Source organism: Pristiophorus japonicus, chromosome 6 (genome assembly GCF_044704955.1).
Source record: "Pristiophorus japonicus isolate sPriJap1 chromosome 6, sPriJap1.hap1, whole genome shotgun sequence".
In the NCBI taxonomy this organism is placed as follows: domain Eukaryota; kingdom Metazoa; phylum Chordata; class Chondrichthyes; family Pristiophoridae; genus Pristiophorus; species Pristiophorus japonicus.
In genome coordinates, this window is record NC_091982.1 from 237,274,608 (window position 1) to 237,291,806 (window position 17,199).

At 46.0% G+C, this 17,199-nt stretch overlaps 1 protein-coding gene across 1 annotated transcript; it reads right to left on the bottom strand.

The window, feature by feature from the left end:
- Window positions 1–1,368: 1,368 nt before the first annotated feature.
- LOC139265417 (succinate receptor 1-like) lies at window positions 1,369–16,875 on the bottom strand. The gene is made up of 2 exons (XM_070882415.1): window positions 16,737–16,875; window positions 1,369–3,541 (listed from the first exon to the last, which is right to left on the bottom strand). Exons 1-2 carry the CDS (start codon window positions 16,737–16,739, stop codon window positions 2,564–2,566), a joined length of 981 nt encoding a protein of 326 aa, XP_070738516.1. The 5' UTR covers window positions 16,740–16,875; the 3' UTR covers window positions 1,369–2,563.
- Between the last annotated feature and the right edge of the window lie 324 nt (window positions 16,876–17,199).

The window sequence follows — 17,199 nt, forward strand, 5'->3', positions numbered from 1 at the left end:
ATGTGGGACTTGATCATTCACCTTCACTTCTCAATATAATAACAAAAACTGCTTCAAAGGTTTGTTGTTTTACACAGAGATGCTGAGCTGAGTCTGGGCATGTAGCTGAGATAGGGAACTCGGTGGAGAAGGGAGAATTGAACTTTCATTCCCCCCATTCCAAGTTGGGGCAGTTCAGTTGGGTTGAGTGACTATCTCAGAGCCAGAAGAACTTAGGTTCAAACTTGGCTGAGGTCCCTCAGATTTTCATCCTTTTGAAGTGGATGAGTGCTATATTGAAGAATGTGGGGAGCAAACAGGAAATGCAGTGAGTGAACAGTGCTTGTTCTCCTGTTTCGATATGTCCTGGCTCTTCAGTAATGAAAACCATAAACTTGAGTTCATCCAAATCTCTTCTGTTCATGTCCTAATTCGCACCAAGGCCCATTCACCCATCACCCCTGTGCTCGCTGACCTACATTGGCTCCTGGTTTTGCAACGCCTTGATTTCAAAATTCTCATCCTTGTTTTCAAATCCCTCCATCTCCTCGCCCTTCCCTATCTCTGTAACCTGCTCCAGCTCTCCAGCCCTCTGAAAATTATGTGCTCGTGCAATTCTGGCCTCCTGTGCATCCCCTATTTTCATCACTCCACCAGTGGCGACTGTGCCTTCAGCTGTCGAGGCCACAAGCTCTGGAACTCCCTCCCTAAACCTCTCCACCTCTCTACCTCTCTACCTCTCTCTCCTTCTTTAAGACACTCCTTAAAACATACCTCCTTGACCATGCCTGGTTTAATATCGCCTTATGCAGCTCAATGTCAAATTTTGTTTGGTAACCTCCTGTGAAGCACCTTGGAACACTTTACTACATTGAAGGCACTTTGTTATTGCTGTTGTGAATAGTGACAACCCAAGAGAGATGAAGTGCTTTGTAGAGAACAACCAACAGATGTAACCTCGTTCTCCAATTCCATAGTTCAGCACTATGGTATACTTTGCAAAAAGAGTGTTTGAAGACCAAGCCCTCAAGTCCTCCACCAAGCTCATGGTCTACAGGGTTGTAGTAATACCCACCCTCCTGTATAGCTCAGAGACATGGACCATGTACAGTAGACACCGCAAGTCGCTGGAGAAATACCACCACAATGTCTCCGCAAGATCTTGCAAATCCCCTGGGAGGACAGAGGCACCAACGTTAGTGTCCTCGACCAGGCCAACATCCCCAGCATTGAAGCACTGACCACACTTGCTCATCTCCGCTGGGCAGGCCATATAGTTCGCATGCCAAACACGAGGCACCCAAAGCAAGCGCTCTACTCAGAACTCCTTCATGAGCCAAAGGGGGGGGGGGGCAGGGGAAACGTTACAAGGACACCCTCAAAGCCTCCCTGATAAAGTGCGACATCCACTGACACCAGGAGTCCCTGGCCAAAGACCACCCTAACTGGAGGAAGTGCATCCAGGACGGCGCTGAGCACCTCGTGCCTCATCGCCGAGAGCGTGCAGAAATCAAGCGCAGGCAGCGGAAGGAGCGTGCGGCAAACCTGTCCACCCTCCCTTACCCTCAACGACTATCTGTCCCACCTGTGACAGGGACTGTGGTTCTCGTATTGGGCTGTTCAGCCACCTAAGGACTCATTTTAAGAGTGGAAGCAAGTCTTCCTCGATTCCGAGGGACTGCCTATGATGATGATACTTTGCAATAATTCTGCCTGCAATCCCTTGTAATAAATTCAGAGCCATTGCACAAAGCTGTGACATGTGGAATAAATATCATAGTGAATAATAATATGATGCAATGAAAAAAAATTACTGTTTGAATCAATGGAAACATTTTTCCTTTTCCCAGGGATATGATCAGCAGTGGTGTATGGGGCGAGCCCTAAAGCTAGTACCTCTGCATGGCAAACTCGCTCAGAAGGTTGGTTTTACTTGCAGTTGGCTTCAGGTGACTCCCCCCAGCTTCTCACTCGCGGCTCCAAGCGCCATGCCATGAGGGAAAACTTTTTTTACGCAACGAGTGATTATGATCTGGAATGCACTGCCTGAAAGGGAGGCAGATTCAAAAGAGAATCGGATAAGCGCCTGAAGGAAAATAAATTGCCGGGCTACGGGGAAAGGGCGGGGGGAGTGGGACTGGCTGAGGTGCTCTTGCAGAGAGCCGGCACACGGCTCGATGGGCCGAATGGCCTCCTTCTGTACTGTAACCATTCTATGATTCTATGACCTCATCTTGGGTTGGTATGCTCAGCCCAGTGAGAGCAGCCTAGGACTAGGAGTCATGGTCAAACACTTGCCAATTCCGGCCCTCTGAAGCCAAAAATCATCCCCAGCAGCACTGCTGAGCTTAAGGATGGGAATACAGGAGTTGCTTTCTCAACAGCACTTTCAGACTTCTAAACAACTCCCCTCAATGAAAGCCGGAATTTTGAGACAGTTCAGCACAGTTAAAGGATATGCGAGACATTCAGAATACCTCCAGCTACTATCCAGCCAAGTTGCAAAAAAAAACGGCTGAGAATAAAATGGCCGCTGACCATTCATAACATGCTTCCCTTTTGCCCAAATGAAAGGCCTTTTTATTTAGCTTTGCCCCGTGCTTGAAGACTGTGTCATCAGTCTTGGGCCGATGAACGGCAACTTGCTGAGGAGTGTCTCTCTGAATCGGTCGCCCAGTAGGAAATAGAAAATGGGGTTTATGGCAGAGCTGAGGTAAGCGATGGGCCTCGTGATGGCATAGCAAGCCTTAATGACCTTGAAGGTACACGACAGTCGCTTCCTATTGGTGTCCATTCTGGAGATAATGCGGACGTTCCGCATGATGTGGTAAGGCGTGAAGAGTGCTGAGAAGATGACCAATGCCAATATGACGAGCCGATGAGGCTTTTCAAGGTTGATGTGCCTGCGACGGTGGGCGCTTATCTTCCTTAAGCTGTTCGCGGTCCGAATGCAGCAGAACCCCATAATGCCCAGAGGGATGATGAAGTCGACAATGGTGAGGAACATGCTGTAAATGATACTGTGCCAGGGATTCCCAGAGCTGGCGTAATCGACACAGACTATAATGTTTTCGTCGTTATCCGTGACGTTCTTGGGGCCAATGAAAGTGAACATGGGTATCAGCTCCACGGTGACAAAAGCCCACAGAATTAAACAGATCGCCACAGCCGTCTGCTTTCTCTGGAACCAGTGGAGCTTCGTGGGGTTTCGCACCAGCAAGTATCGATCAATACTGATGCAGGTCAGGTAGAGGACACTCAAGTAGAGGTTCGAGTTGAGGAAATACCGATTAAACTTACAGCACAGGTCACTGTATAACCATTGGCTGTCATTCGCGTATTGGATGGCAAACATCGGAAGGGTACAAATAAATAGGAGATCTGTGATGGAGAGGAAGAAGAGATAAATGTTGCTGCACTTCCATTTCTTCAGGCAGAAGATATAGCCGGTTATCACAGTGACGTTCCCTATCAGCCCCAGTATGAACTCAATGATGTACATTGTCGTAAGGTAGTACTTCTCCACGTGCTCATTAATATTTTTGCAATGCTCGTCCATTTCCTAGAAATCGCAAACAAGTAACAGAGTTAGCTGAAAGAGGTACATAAAGAGATACAATTAATCGACACAAAAAATCTATTCCAAACATAAAGAAATGTACAGTCAAGCAATGTGTGATATATTCACAGAACACAGCACACACAGCTCCTAACATGGCAGGCAGCTCTCTCGGAAGCCTCCGGAATTTGGTGGCTGGTTCTGTTTATTATTAACACTGCAGTTACAGTACACAATATGTCCACATCCACAGTGTGGAGCTACAAACATTACAAGCTTACAGACGTTACACTTCTCCCTCCTTAATGAAGAAATTATTATAACAAACATCATACATAACTTTCATGTTTATACATAACACACGATATAAACTTATTTTTTTTCCATATTTACAAATTTAACTTTACCACTTGTTTTCTGTTTCGAAGAGGATACCTTCGCTCTCGAACAGAACCTTCCAAATCTGGTGTTGAATCTAAACTCATTTGAGGCTAATCCTGAGGAACGTTTTCCTTGATTTTCATTTGAACTCACTAACTTCAGGCTCTTTGCTTTCCCGACTCGGACTCAGACTTTCATTCTGATTCTCTCTGGATTTGTTTCCAGTACATTGGATTTAGGATTTGCTACTGGTGTATCAAAACTATCTGATGTGTCAGAAATAATTGAATCATTCCCACCTTCAACTCCTTCCATGTCTGTAGGTAAAATATGATCAATATGAACAAACCTAACCTGTCCATTATCAAACATCTTTACCAAATATGTGCGAGGACCACATATCTTCACCACTCTTCCTGGTAACCACTTTACCCATTTATGGTGATGGTTCTTCACTCTCACCTTCTGGTTTAATTTCACACTTCTCTCTTTTACTCTACCTCTAACACGATTCTCTTTCTGTCCTAATTGTGTCTCTTCTACGGACTGTGCCAAATTTGGTTTTAACAACGAGAATCTGGTTCGTGGCTGTCGTTTGAGAAACAACTCTGCTGGTGTTCTACCAGTAGTTGTATGAGGAGTATTTCAATATGTAATCAAAAAATTAGCTAATTTCTGATCCAATGACAACTGTCGTTTCCTTGGATTTGGATGTAACATTTGTTTTATGAGGGCACGTTATACAATTTGTACAGTGTGCTCTGCTGCACCATTCGAAGCAGGATGGTATGGTGGAACCTTGGTATGTTTCACACGATTTTTGCTCGTGAATTGTGCAAATTTTTCTGAACGAAATTGTGGTTCATTATCCGAAACAATCTCTTGAGAAAGGCCAAATGAAGAAAATTATTTTCAATGTCCAATGTTTTACTTGTTATTTTCCACATTGGAAACACCTCAAACCACTTCGTATGGCTATCAATCACAATGAACAATTGTTGTCCTTCTAACTCAGCAAAATCAATATGTAGCCTTTGCCACACCCTAGGAGGCCATTTCCATGGCTGTAATGGTGGTTGCTTGCTTACCGATTGACATGTTGTACACAGACTCATGATGTACTCTATATCCTTATCAAGACCTGGCCACCATAAATAACTGCATGCAAAACTCTTGGTCAAGCACATTCCCAGGTGCTGGTCATGGAGGTCTCCTAATAATTTGGACCTGAATTTATTTGGTATAACCATTCTTGCACCCCACATGATACAATCTTTATCGACTGATAATTCATTCCTAAGAATGAAGAATGGATGTGTACCTTTATCTGTTACCTGGTTTGGCCATCCATTTGCAATATGCTCATATACCTTTGACATCACTGGGTCACGTTTGGATGCTCTACCAATCTCTTCAGCTGTGACTGGCAGTTCATCAATGTATGAAAAATAAAACACTTCTTCCCTATCGGGTCTAACATTTGATGGTGAAGGCAATCTAGATATTGCATCAGCATTACTGTGATCAGCTGATCATCTGTATTCAATATCATATGTATATGCTGACAAAATCAAAGCCCATCTCTGCATTCGGGCTGCAGCTAATGTTGGAACTGGGGACTTTGGATGGAGGATTACTGTTAGGGGCTTATGGTCCGTAACGATGGTAAACTTCTGAACATACAAGTATTGGTGAAACTTCTTGACCCCAAAAATTAATGCCAAAGCTTCCCTTTCAATTTGTGCATAATTACTCTCACTGGCACTGAGAGTGCGTGAAGCAAAAGCAATTGGTCTCTCCTCCCCACTACTTGATACATGAGAGATTACTGCCCCAACTCCATAAGGAGGCGTCACATGCTAGCTTAATCTCTTTAGATAACTCGTAGTGAACTAACATGGTGCTCTTTACCAATTTGCTTTTACACTCCTTGAATGCTGTATCGCATTCTTTTGACCACTTCCAATGGACCTGTTTTTTCAAAAGTTAATTCAGTGGATGTAATACTGTAGCCAAATTTGATAGGAACGTCCCATAATAGTTGAAAAGACCCAAGAATGAACAAAGTTCAATGACATTCCTGGGAGTGGGTGCATTTCTAATTGCATCCAACTTTTCCATGGTTGGACGTAAACCATCTTTCTCTACTCTGTACCCTAAGTACTACACTGAGTTTTTAAATAACTCACACTTATGAGCAGAAACTCATACTCTGTGCTTCTCTAGCGTTTGAGGACTTCATTCAATATGTTATTATGAATTTCTTATTTGGTGCTGAAATTAGTATGTCATACAAATAACATACGACCCCTTCAATACCTTGCAAAATCTGGTTCATCACTCCTTGGAATATGGCAGGGGCAGACACTCCAAACAATAGCCTATTAAATTGATAGAAGCCTCGATGAGTATTTATAGTCAAACATGACTTGGACTCCTCATCTAGTTCAAGCTGTAAGGAGGCATTCATAAGATCCAGTTTTGAGAAGATCTGACCACCTAACAGTGTTGTAAACAAATCTTCTATATTTGGCAATGTATTGGGGACATTACCCTCTAGAACCTGGTTTTAGGTCACTTTATAATCAGCACACAATCTTACCTTACCATTGGACTTAGGTACAACAACAATCGGTGTAGCCCAATTACATCAATCTATCTTACAAATAATGTTCTCAGTCTCTAGTCTTTTGAGTTCTTGCTCAACTTTCTCCTTGAGTGCATATAGTACGGGACGTGGCTTGTAGTAAACTGATCTAGTGTCCTTCTGTACCCTGACACTCATAGAAACATAGAAACATAAAAAATAGGTGCAGGAGTAGGCCATTCGGCCCTTCTAGCCTGCACCGCCATTCAATGAGTTCATGGCTGAACATGCAACTTCAGTACCCCATTCCTGCTTTCTCACCATACCCCTTGATTCCCCTAGTAGTAAAGACTTCATCTAACTCCTTTTTGAATATATTTAGTGAATTGGCCTCAACAACTTTCTGTGGTAGAGAATTCCACACGTTCACCACTCTCTGGGTGAAGAAATTCCTCCTCATCTCGGTCCTAAATGGCTTCCCCCTTATCCTTAGACTGTGTCCCCTGGTTCTGGACTTCCCCAACATTGGGAACATTCTTCCTGCATCTAACCTGTCTAACCCCATCAGAATTTTAAAAGTTTCTATGAGGTCCCCTCTCATTCTTCTGAACTCCAGTGAATACAAGCCCAGTTGATCCAGTCTTTCTTGATATGTCAGTCCCGCCATCCCGGGAATCAGTCTGGTGAACCTTCGCTGCACTCCCTCAATAGCAAGAATGTCCTTCCTCAGGTTAGGAGACCAAAACTGTACACAATACTCCAGGTGTGGCCTCACCAAGGCCCTGTACAATTGTAGCAACACCTCCCTGCCCCTGTACTCAAATCCCCTCGCTATGAAGGCCAACATGCCATTTGCTTTCTTAACCACCTGCTGTACCTGCATGCCAACCTTCAATGACTGATGTACCATGACACCCAGGTCTCTTTGCACCTCCCCTTTTCCTAATCTGTCACCATTCAGATAATAGTCTGTCTCTCTGTTTTTACCACCAAAGTGGATCACCTCACATTTATCCACATTATACTTCATCTGCCATGCATTTGCCCACTCACCTAACCTATCCAAGTCGCTCTGCAGCCTCATAGCATCCTCCTCGCAGCTCACACTGCCACCCAACTTAGTGTCATCCGCAAATTTGGAGATACTACATTTAATCCCCTCGTCTAAATCATTAATGTACAGTGTAAACAGCTGGGGCCCCAGCACAGAACCTTGCAGTACCCCACTAGTCACTGCCTGCCATTCTGAAAAGTCCCCATTTACTCCTACTCTTTGCTTCCTGTCTGACAACCAGTTCTCAATCCATGTCAGCACACTACCCCCAATCCCATGTGCTTTAACTTTGCACATTAATCTCTTGTGTGGGACCTTGTCGAAAGCCTTCTGAAAGTCCAAACATACTACATCAACTGGTTCTCCCTTGTCCACTCTACTGGAAACATCCTCAAAAAATTCCAGAAGATTTGTCAAGCATGATTCCCCTTTCACAAATCCATGCTGACTTGGACCTATCATATTACCTCTTTCCAAATGCACTGCTATGACATCCTTAATAATTAATTCCATCCTTTTACCCACTACCGATGTCAGGCTGACCGGTCTATAATTCCCTGTTTTCTCTCTCCCTCCTTTTTTAAAAAGTGGGGTTACATTGGCTACCCTCCACTCCATAGGAACTGATCCAGAGTCAATGGAATGTTGGAAAATGACTGTCAATGCATCCACTATTTCCAAGGCCACCTCCTTAAGTACTCTGGGATGCAGTCCATCAGGCCCTGGGTATTTATCGGCCTTCAATCCCATCAATTTCCCCAACACAATTTCCCGACTAATAAGGATTTCCCTCAGTTCCTCCTCCTTACTAGACCCTCCGACCCCTCGCCTTGAATCGGACTGCCCGTTTCGCAGAACACCTTCTTGATAACCTCATCCGTGGATGAAAATCTCACTTCCATACAGAAAATCTTACTCCAATCCATCTTCAATGAGCTCAACCAATTTCTTCTTAGTAAGGCTGACTTATCTCCTTTCACTACTATTAGAGGCAAGTTCTGAAATTGATCTTGATATTTCACCGGTACGGTGATACAACCTACCACAGGAATTTTCTCTCCCAAGTAAACTCGCAGCTCTATCTTGGATTTCTCCAGTTGGAAATCACACAAATTGTCGAGGTATAATGACTCCGGTACTACACTCACGGATGCAACCGTATCGATTTCCATTGGTATCTTGAATCCCGCAACATCTCTGTGGATTTTGATGCTTTCCGAATCACTGTCCGTTAACCTCGTGCTCCTGATGACGTGTAACTCTAACATCTCCTCATCCTGTTGTTGTTCTTCCATGCTATGTAGTGTCTTGGGATTTCTACTCATAGCTTTAAACGCTGGACTCATAGCTTTGAAAGCTGGTTTACCCTTCAGTCGGCATGCCTTCGCAAGATGCCCAGTCTTTCTGCAGAAGAAACACTCTGCCTTCACGTATGGACAACTTTGAGCAATGTGTTGTCCCAGGCACCGATAGCATGACTTCGACGCTCTGTTAGAATTTCCAGTTTCTGAGACTTTGGGTCCCCACCGTCTTTTACTTTGAACCTGCAGGTGATTTACCTCAGTTGACTGACGACCGTAATTATTATTTAATTCTTGGAATATTGTTCGGCCATGCCCATCGACCTCACTGTCTGACAAGCAATCTCAAAAGTTAAGTCATTTGTCATCAATAACTTCCTTCTGTTCGCATCATTTTTCACCCCACAAACAAAATGATCCCGTAGTGTTCGGTTTTGAAAGTTTCCAAAATTACAGTGCATCGATAGCTTTTTTAATGCTACAATGTAATTACTAATAAATTCATCAGTCTTTTGATTCCGAATCCCAAAATGATAGCTTTCAGCAATTTCTAACGCTTTGGGGTTATAGTGCTGCTCCAGCTTCGTTAAAATCTCTTTAAGCGTTGTGTCCTTTGGTTCGTCAGGCACAAGCAGATTTACAAGGGTTTCGTACAATGCCGGACCCACCTCCGATAAGAAGATCGCTTTCTTATGTTCCAACACAGCCCGGTTCTGGACTGCATTGTCTGGAACTTCAATTATGTTATTTGCAGTGAAATACATTTTAGTCGATTCACATACCCTTTAAATCGTTCCCGGTCGTGTCTATATTTCCCCCAAATGTCTGATTACACCTGCCATTTTAATCTCTAGCTGTTCACACCGTGTGCTGTATTTTACCTCGGATTTTATAGCTTTTTTCCAAAGACAGAAACTTCCAAAGTCTCTCTGTCGGCTGGCTGAATCCTTCCCCAACAAAATTTCAGCTTTAAATCATCTGAAAAATCCCATCTCACCGCCAAATGTGATATCTTCACAGAGCACAGCACACACAGCTCCTAACATGGCAAGTAGCTCTCTCGGAAGCCTCCGGAATCTGCCTGGTTCTGTTTATTATTCACACTGCAGTTGCAGTACACAATATGTCCACATCCACAGTGTGGAGCTACAAACATTACAAGCTTACAGACATTACACAGTGTTTACTTTGAATGTGAAATTGTTCAATTACTAGTTTGTACTGATGTATTTAAGAAAAATATAAGAGTCTCTAAAAGCAGTATTTTGTAGTATCAACTTCCTGTAGGAAATATTTATCTTTTCAGTAACCTTGGATTTTATTGTACAATGTACAGGATATTTATTATTTGATATTTGGAGAGGTTTAGGGAGGGAGGGAGTCCCAGAGCTAAGGGCCCAGGCAACTGAAGGCATGGTCACCAATGATGGAGCAATGAAAGAACTGACCAAAGAAGGAGTCAACCGTGGCTCAGTGGGTAGCCCTCTTGCCTCTCAGTCAAAAGGCTTTGGTTCAAGTTCCACTCCAGAGACTTCAGTATGTAATCTGGACTGAGACTCCCAGTGCAGTACTGAGGGAGTGCTGCACTGCCTGTTGGAAACAAGGCAGCCAACTTGTGCACAGCAAGATCTCATAAGCAGCAGCATGATGAAAACTAGGTCATTTTTTTTTTGCAATGATGTGATAAATAATGGCCGGGACACCAATAGTGCCCCTAGGATCTTTTACATCCATCTGATGGGGGCCTTGTTGTTTTTTTATTTCTTCATTCACGGGCTGTGGGCGTCGCTGGCAAGGCCAGCATTTATTGTCCATCCCTAATTGCCCTTGAGAAGGTGGTGGTGAGCCGTCTTCTTGAATGCAACTGCGTTGGTCTGGAGTCACATATAGGCCAGACCGGGTAAGGATGGCAGATTTCCTTCCCTAAAGGATATTAGTGAACCAGATGGGTTTTTCTGACAATCCGATAGTCTCATGGTCACCATTACTGATGCTAGCTTTAAATTCCAGATTTATTGAATTGAATTTAAATTCCCCAGCTGTTGTGGTGGGATTTGAACATATGTCTCCGGATCATTAGTCCATGCTCTGGATTATGAGTCTAGCAACTTAACCACTGTTCATTTAGGGGAATATAAAACTGCTCCCCGAAATTAACATCTCATCAGAAAGACTTTAAAACAATGTTTCAAATGTTAATACACTATCAGGCAACATAATATTTAGGCCTAAGTTTTGATCTAACTCAGTAACATAACCTCTGGACATTCAGGTTTATCAAATGTCACCCAGCATAAGAAAATAGAGATTAGGATGATCATTGAAATTATCGAACAAATACTTAACAGGGTCTTGTGTCATTCCTCCATCCATGTTCTAATGAAGGTGGTAACCTGCCTGCGTTGGGAGTGTTGCTCCAGAAGATGTTGAGGCCAACAATCTGTGAGCCCTCCAGTGCACTCCAGCCGTAAGTCAGCTCGAATTGTGTGGTAAAGGCCAGAAATTGGCGAGGGAACCACACACGTCAGGCTTTTGCTCCACGTTGGTTTTCATCGCTCCACCATTGGTGGCCCTGCCCTCAGCTGCCTGGGCCCTAAGCTCTGGAACTCCCTCCCTCCCTAAACCTCTCCACCTCTCTACCTCTCTCTCCTCCTTTAAGACGCGCCTTAAAACCTACCTCTTTGATCAAGCTTTTGGTCACTTTTCCTAATTTCTCCTTATGTGGCTCGGTGTCAAATTTTGTCTGATAACGCTCCTGTGAAGCGCCTTACTACGATAAAGGCACTATATAAAGGCAAGTTGTTGTTGATTCCGCAGAAGCTTAACCGCCCCTGACAAGGCCAGTGCTGTAAGAGCGTATTTGGAATTCACAAAGCATGGAGATCTCATGTCCCTGAAATTAGAGCGACCAGACCCCCTGCATCCCCTCGCCGCTCCCCCTGTAACCTCCCGCCATCCGACCCCTCGCCCCCTCGGCCCCTCGCCCCTTCACACCCTCCTGCCCTCCGCCCCCTCGCCCCCCCCGCACCTCACCGTCCTCTGCATCCCACTCGCCCTCACCCCCCCTCGCTCCCCCTGACCCCAGCCCCCGCAACCCCTCGCCCCACTCGGCCCCGCCCCCCTCGTCCTCCCGCCCCCCCTCGACCACCAATTAGGGCAAAGAAAAATAGGGGGCCACTGCTAGGATTGGCTCTGGCAGAAACCTCCCCCGCTCTTCTGCCTTCTCGGTGGGAAGACCTCCAAGAAGTGTCCTCAGAAATGTGAACACTTGCCATTGGCATGCACGTAAATAGACTTCATCCTTGACCATACACTGTGGCAGGGTCAGCAGCATGGGCCACTTGCTGGTCCTTCCTGGCACTTACCAGGAGATGCACCATCCCCTCTCGCCCCCGCACCCCCTTCCCCCACACCCCCCTGCATCCCCCTCGCCCCTGCATCCCCCCTCGTCCCCGCAACCCCCTCATGCCCCCTTGCCCCCGCACCACCCTGCCCCCTCGTCCCCCCACCATCCCTCGCCCACGCAACCCCCGCCCCGACTCATCCCCCTCCCACCCTCCGCCCCCCTCACCCCCCCGCACCCCCTCGCCCCCCCTTGTACCCTCCCGCCGTCCGCCCCCCTCACCCCCTCGCTCCTGCCCCCCCTCACCCCTTCGCACCATCCCGCCCTCCGCCCCCTCGCCCCCGCGCACCCGGCCCCCCTCACCCTCAGTGCCCCCCGCACCCCCTCGCGCCCCCCGCACCTCACCGCCCTCTGCACCCCCTCATCCCCACTCCCCTCGCTCCCCCTCACCCCCACACCCCCTCGCCCCCACATCCCCCAACCCCCCCGCACCCCCGACCCCCCCGACTCCCATCGGCCCCGCCCCCCCACATCCCCCAACCCCTCGCCCCCCGACACCCCTGCGGCCCCCCGCAACCCCTCCCGCAACCCCTCGCCCCCGCAACCCCCGTGGATCATCAGCCCCCATTAAAGCACAGACTGAAGAGGCGCTGGAAAACATCGGGAGTCCAGATATACTGAAGAAAGGCTGGGCTGACCAAGGTAAGGCTGAGATTTGAGGTCTAGGAAGGAGTGGTGGGAAGACAGATAGAAACTTACCTCTTTCTGATATTTTATGGGCACATACTGTGCTACAGCAGCAAGAGGATTCAGGTTCAATCTCCTACACAACCAAACTCTAGATATCAGCCACTGTGCAAGGGGCGGGACCCAAACCGTGCTTGCGTTCATCCTGACATGTGGGGGAAGGGGGATTGTCGTAAAAAAAATACATCTGATTCACTAATGTCCTTTAGGGAAAGGAATCTGACCACCTTACTCGGTTTGGCCTACATGTGACTCCAGACCGACAGCAATGTGGTTGGCTCTTAACTTCCCTCTGGCATGGCCCAGCGAGCCACTCAGTTTTAGTCAAGAAGGCGGCTCACCATCACCTTCTCAAGGACAATTAAGGATGGGCAATATTGCCAGTTTTGCCAGGACGCCCACATCCCAGGAATGAATTAAAAAAAATATCGGGTGGTGTGGGGCAATGAAGGAGAGGCCGCTGTTGTTTGCCTCCAAGCAATCAGCTTACAATAAAATTGAGGGATACCTGCCTCCTACTAAAGGGGCTAAATAGGGTTAAATTATGAGGACAGGTTGCATAGACTAGGGGGTAGAAATTTGGTCGCTTCGCGCCACTGGAAAGGGTCCGAACAGGGGCGCTAAAGGCGTTCGGAGCTGCAAGCGCCAGCATTTGCGCCGCTCGGCACATTCAGCGTGCTGGTGTCGGCGGTGCTAACCAGTACCGCCCGGGAGAGTCGAGCCGGTGTGCAACAGCTCGGACCGGTTTCGACAGCGCAATGATTTTCGTTTTGTGTTGACCCCATAGCGCCGCCCCCCAGTGGGACCGTCTGGGACGGCAGGCGGTCCGAGCTGTCCCGGCGGCCGTGAAGGAAAGAATGTCTACCTGAGGGAAGTGTAAATGTTTTTTTTTGCGATTTATCTTGATGTGGGGTGAGCAACGTATTGGCAATGTTTTTTTGTGGGCGTTTTTGGCAAATTATTTTTCCAGAGAAGCCTCTGTTAGGGCGCTCCGAGGCCGGCTCTTTAGCTCGGGATTTTCAGTTGCTCAGCCGGCCAAGCGCCCTTAGCACTCGGCTTCACACTCAGGGCCCAGCTGCTGAATTTTGTGGCTGCAGACGCAAACCATTTTCTGGTGCAAAATTTATCGCCCCGGCGCCATTAGTGTCCTAATTAGCCTCAAACCGAGGCTTCTAGTCGTTTAAGTATAGAAGAATAAGAGTGATCTAATTGAGATGTTCAGGATGATTAAAGGAGTCAATAGGAATAGATCGAGAAAAACTATTTCCTCTGCTGGGGAAGTCCAGAACATGGGGACATAACCTTAAATTAGAGCTAAGCCTTTCGGGGTGATGTCAGGAAACACTCCTTCACACAGAGGGTAGAGGAAATCTGTAACCATCTCCCAAAAAGCTGTTGAGGCTGGGGGTCAATTGAAAATGTCAAAGCTGAGATTGATAGATTTTGGTTAGCCAAGGGTATTAAGGGATATTGAGCCAAGGCTTGTAGCTGGAGTTGAGGTACAGATCAGCCATGATCTCATTGAATGGCAGAACTGGCTCGAGGGGCTGAATGGCCTCCTCCTGTTCCTATGGTCTTATCTATCTGTGTTATCTGGTGGGACGGGGGGAATCTAGAGAACTGGTGAGATGTTAGTATGGTCTGATAACCTTTCAAAATGCTGCAGAGAAGGAAACAGCAAACTTCTGCTTTTCACAGGTTGGCAATGTCCTGTTGCACGACAGTTTATTTCACAACCTCTGACTAAAAGTCACCCATTCCCAGATTCTGGGACCACCCCCCTCTTCCACCCAACCCTACCCCCTCTCAGTGCTTACAAATGCCTAGACCACATTCTGGAGCTTGGTGATCCCAAGACAGGTCCCGCCAAGACCCCACCAGACCCTCTGCCCCCAGATCCTGAGTCCTCCCTTCCCAAAACCTCCAGATTCCAGGAACCCTCTCCCTGTGGCCCCAGAACATTGATCCTCGTGTGCTAATGCTCTCTTCCAGCTGATGGACCTGCTGTTCATTCGAAGCAGTTTGACAGTGGCTGCTTCATTCGAGAGAAGACAACGCAGGATAAATTCTGCAATCCTACGCTTGAAAAATGTGAATCTTTAAAAAAAAAAGGACCTTCAACTGAATTATCAATTTCATCAATTTCCTGTCTTTGTTTTTAAGATTTTTATTTAAGAAACAGCTAATATCACTATTTCCAGTGCTCCCTAAAGAAAGACTTGTATTTATATAGCGCCTTTCACAATCACTGGACGTCTCAAAGCACTTTACAGCCAATGAAGTACTTTTTTTGGAGTGTAGTCACTGTTGTCATGTGGGAAACACCAGCCAAGTTGCGCACAGCAAGCTCCCACAAACAGCAATGTGATAATGACCAGATAATCTGTTTTTGTTATGTTGACTGAGGGATAAATGTTGGACAGGACATTTATTGGAATTATAGCTAATAAATTTCCACTAATTAATTGACCATGTTAATTCTCAGCACAAATTAGTTCATCCACGTATTAAAATCATTGACGGGAAAACTCATAAATTAAAAATGGTTTTTCTACTGGTACATCCATAGATAAATATCGAAAACAAGTTCAGTTTTTGATTTAGAGAGTTACAAAGCCTGCCAATGCTGGAATCTGCAATACTTAACACGTACTAATACAATAATAAACCCTTTGAGAAGTTCTAATGGAATTATTGTCCTTTCTTTTTCATTCAGATATATTTCAACCTGCTGGGCATTTTCGATTTTCGTACAAGTTTTCCCCTCGGTCTTGCGTTGTCAGTTTTACAGTTAAATTAATGGAAATTGAAAGATGGACAGACATGTTAAAAGTAGAGGCGACGACAATGCTGTGCCAACAATATTAAATATATTCCCGGCTACAACAGAGTGAGGCTTTCCTTTTGAGCATTAGGTGACAGTATTAAGCCAGAGACATCTGTAACAAGGACACAAGTGGTCTGGGTTATCCAGGCAGCACGTGAGTGCAAATCCCACTGTGAGAATTTGAAATAAAAAGCTAGCATCAGTAAAACTGACCCTGAAGCTATCGGATTGTCAGCAATGGGTTCACCAGTATCCTTTAGCGAGGGAAACCTGCAGTCCTTACCCGGTCTGGTCTATACGTGACTCCAGCACCACTCCAATATGCTTGACTCTTAACTGACATCAGAAGGGCCTTAACGAGCCACTTAATCAGGGCAACTGGGTAGAGCCAATAAATGCCGGCAATGTGCCCTTTAAATGTTCTTTGTACTGGGTGGGCAACAAACTGCTCTGAGCACTACTTTTTACATCACAGTTATCAACTGACGAAGTTGCGAGCAGCCTGTTAATCTCAACGCGCTGTACATTGCAGATTGCTGTGCGGCCATGCATGCCCGCATCTTAGAGGGAACACTGCTGCCAGCGATGCCCACATCCTGAGGATCAACATATATATTTTTTGAAACAGCGCCTCTCAAAACGGAGCTAGAAACACAGAAAACACCCGGGGAAAATGCACTCGGGGACTAAGGTGGAACATGAAAGCATGAAACATCCTGTAGTAATTATTTCAGCAAAGGTTGCTGCTTCAAACTTCTGCAGCTGAGAATGATGTAGCTCTTGAATCATTCCCTTAAGGTGACCCAATCGTTTGCGGGTTTTAATGGGTATTAATTTCAGCGACCAGCTATGCTGGATTGCACATTCTATATTTTCCTGTGCCCCCCCATAAATAATGTCAAATTTGCCTTTTCTCAGGTGGCTTAGCAAAGTCGAGTAAACAGAAAAATATACTCACCATAACTTGGCCTCACAGGTTTATTGTTCTGGGACTATTGGCACGGTTGCCAGACATACATTAGCTTCCTTTGATTGGCACAACTCCGCAATTAATGTGCTAATGCCGAGCGAGCCACAGGTACAACAACTGCACATAAACAGCATCAGGAGCCATCTGCTTGCAGTGATGGCTTTTGAGTTGGAGCTGCTACTCAGCCAATCAAAACACACACACATTTGTTTTTAATGTTGGCCCACCTCCGAAGTGAGTTTGGGAGCCATGAGGAAGAAGTGAAGGATTTTGTTTACTTTAAAAAAAAGAGAACTAAAATATGTGAAAGAGATATTGTACCACGGTGAGAGTTTCAGGCAGGGGAAGACCTTTCAGCCCATCGAGCCCACCTATCCACTGTACTCCCATTGTATGTTTGTAATAACCCTGAATCACATTTATTGACAAGAGCCTTAAAACCCATTAAGGT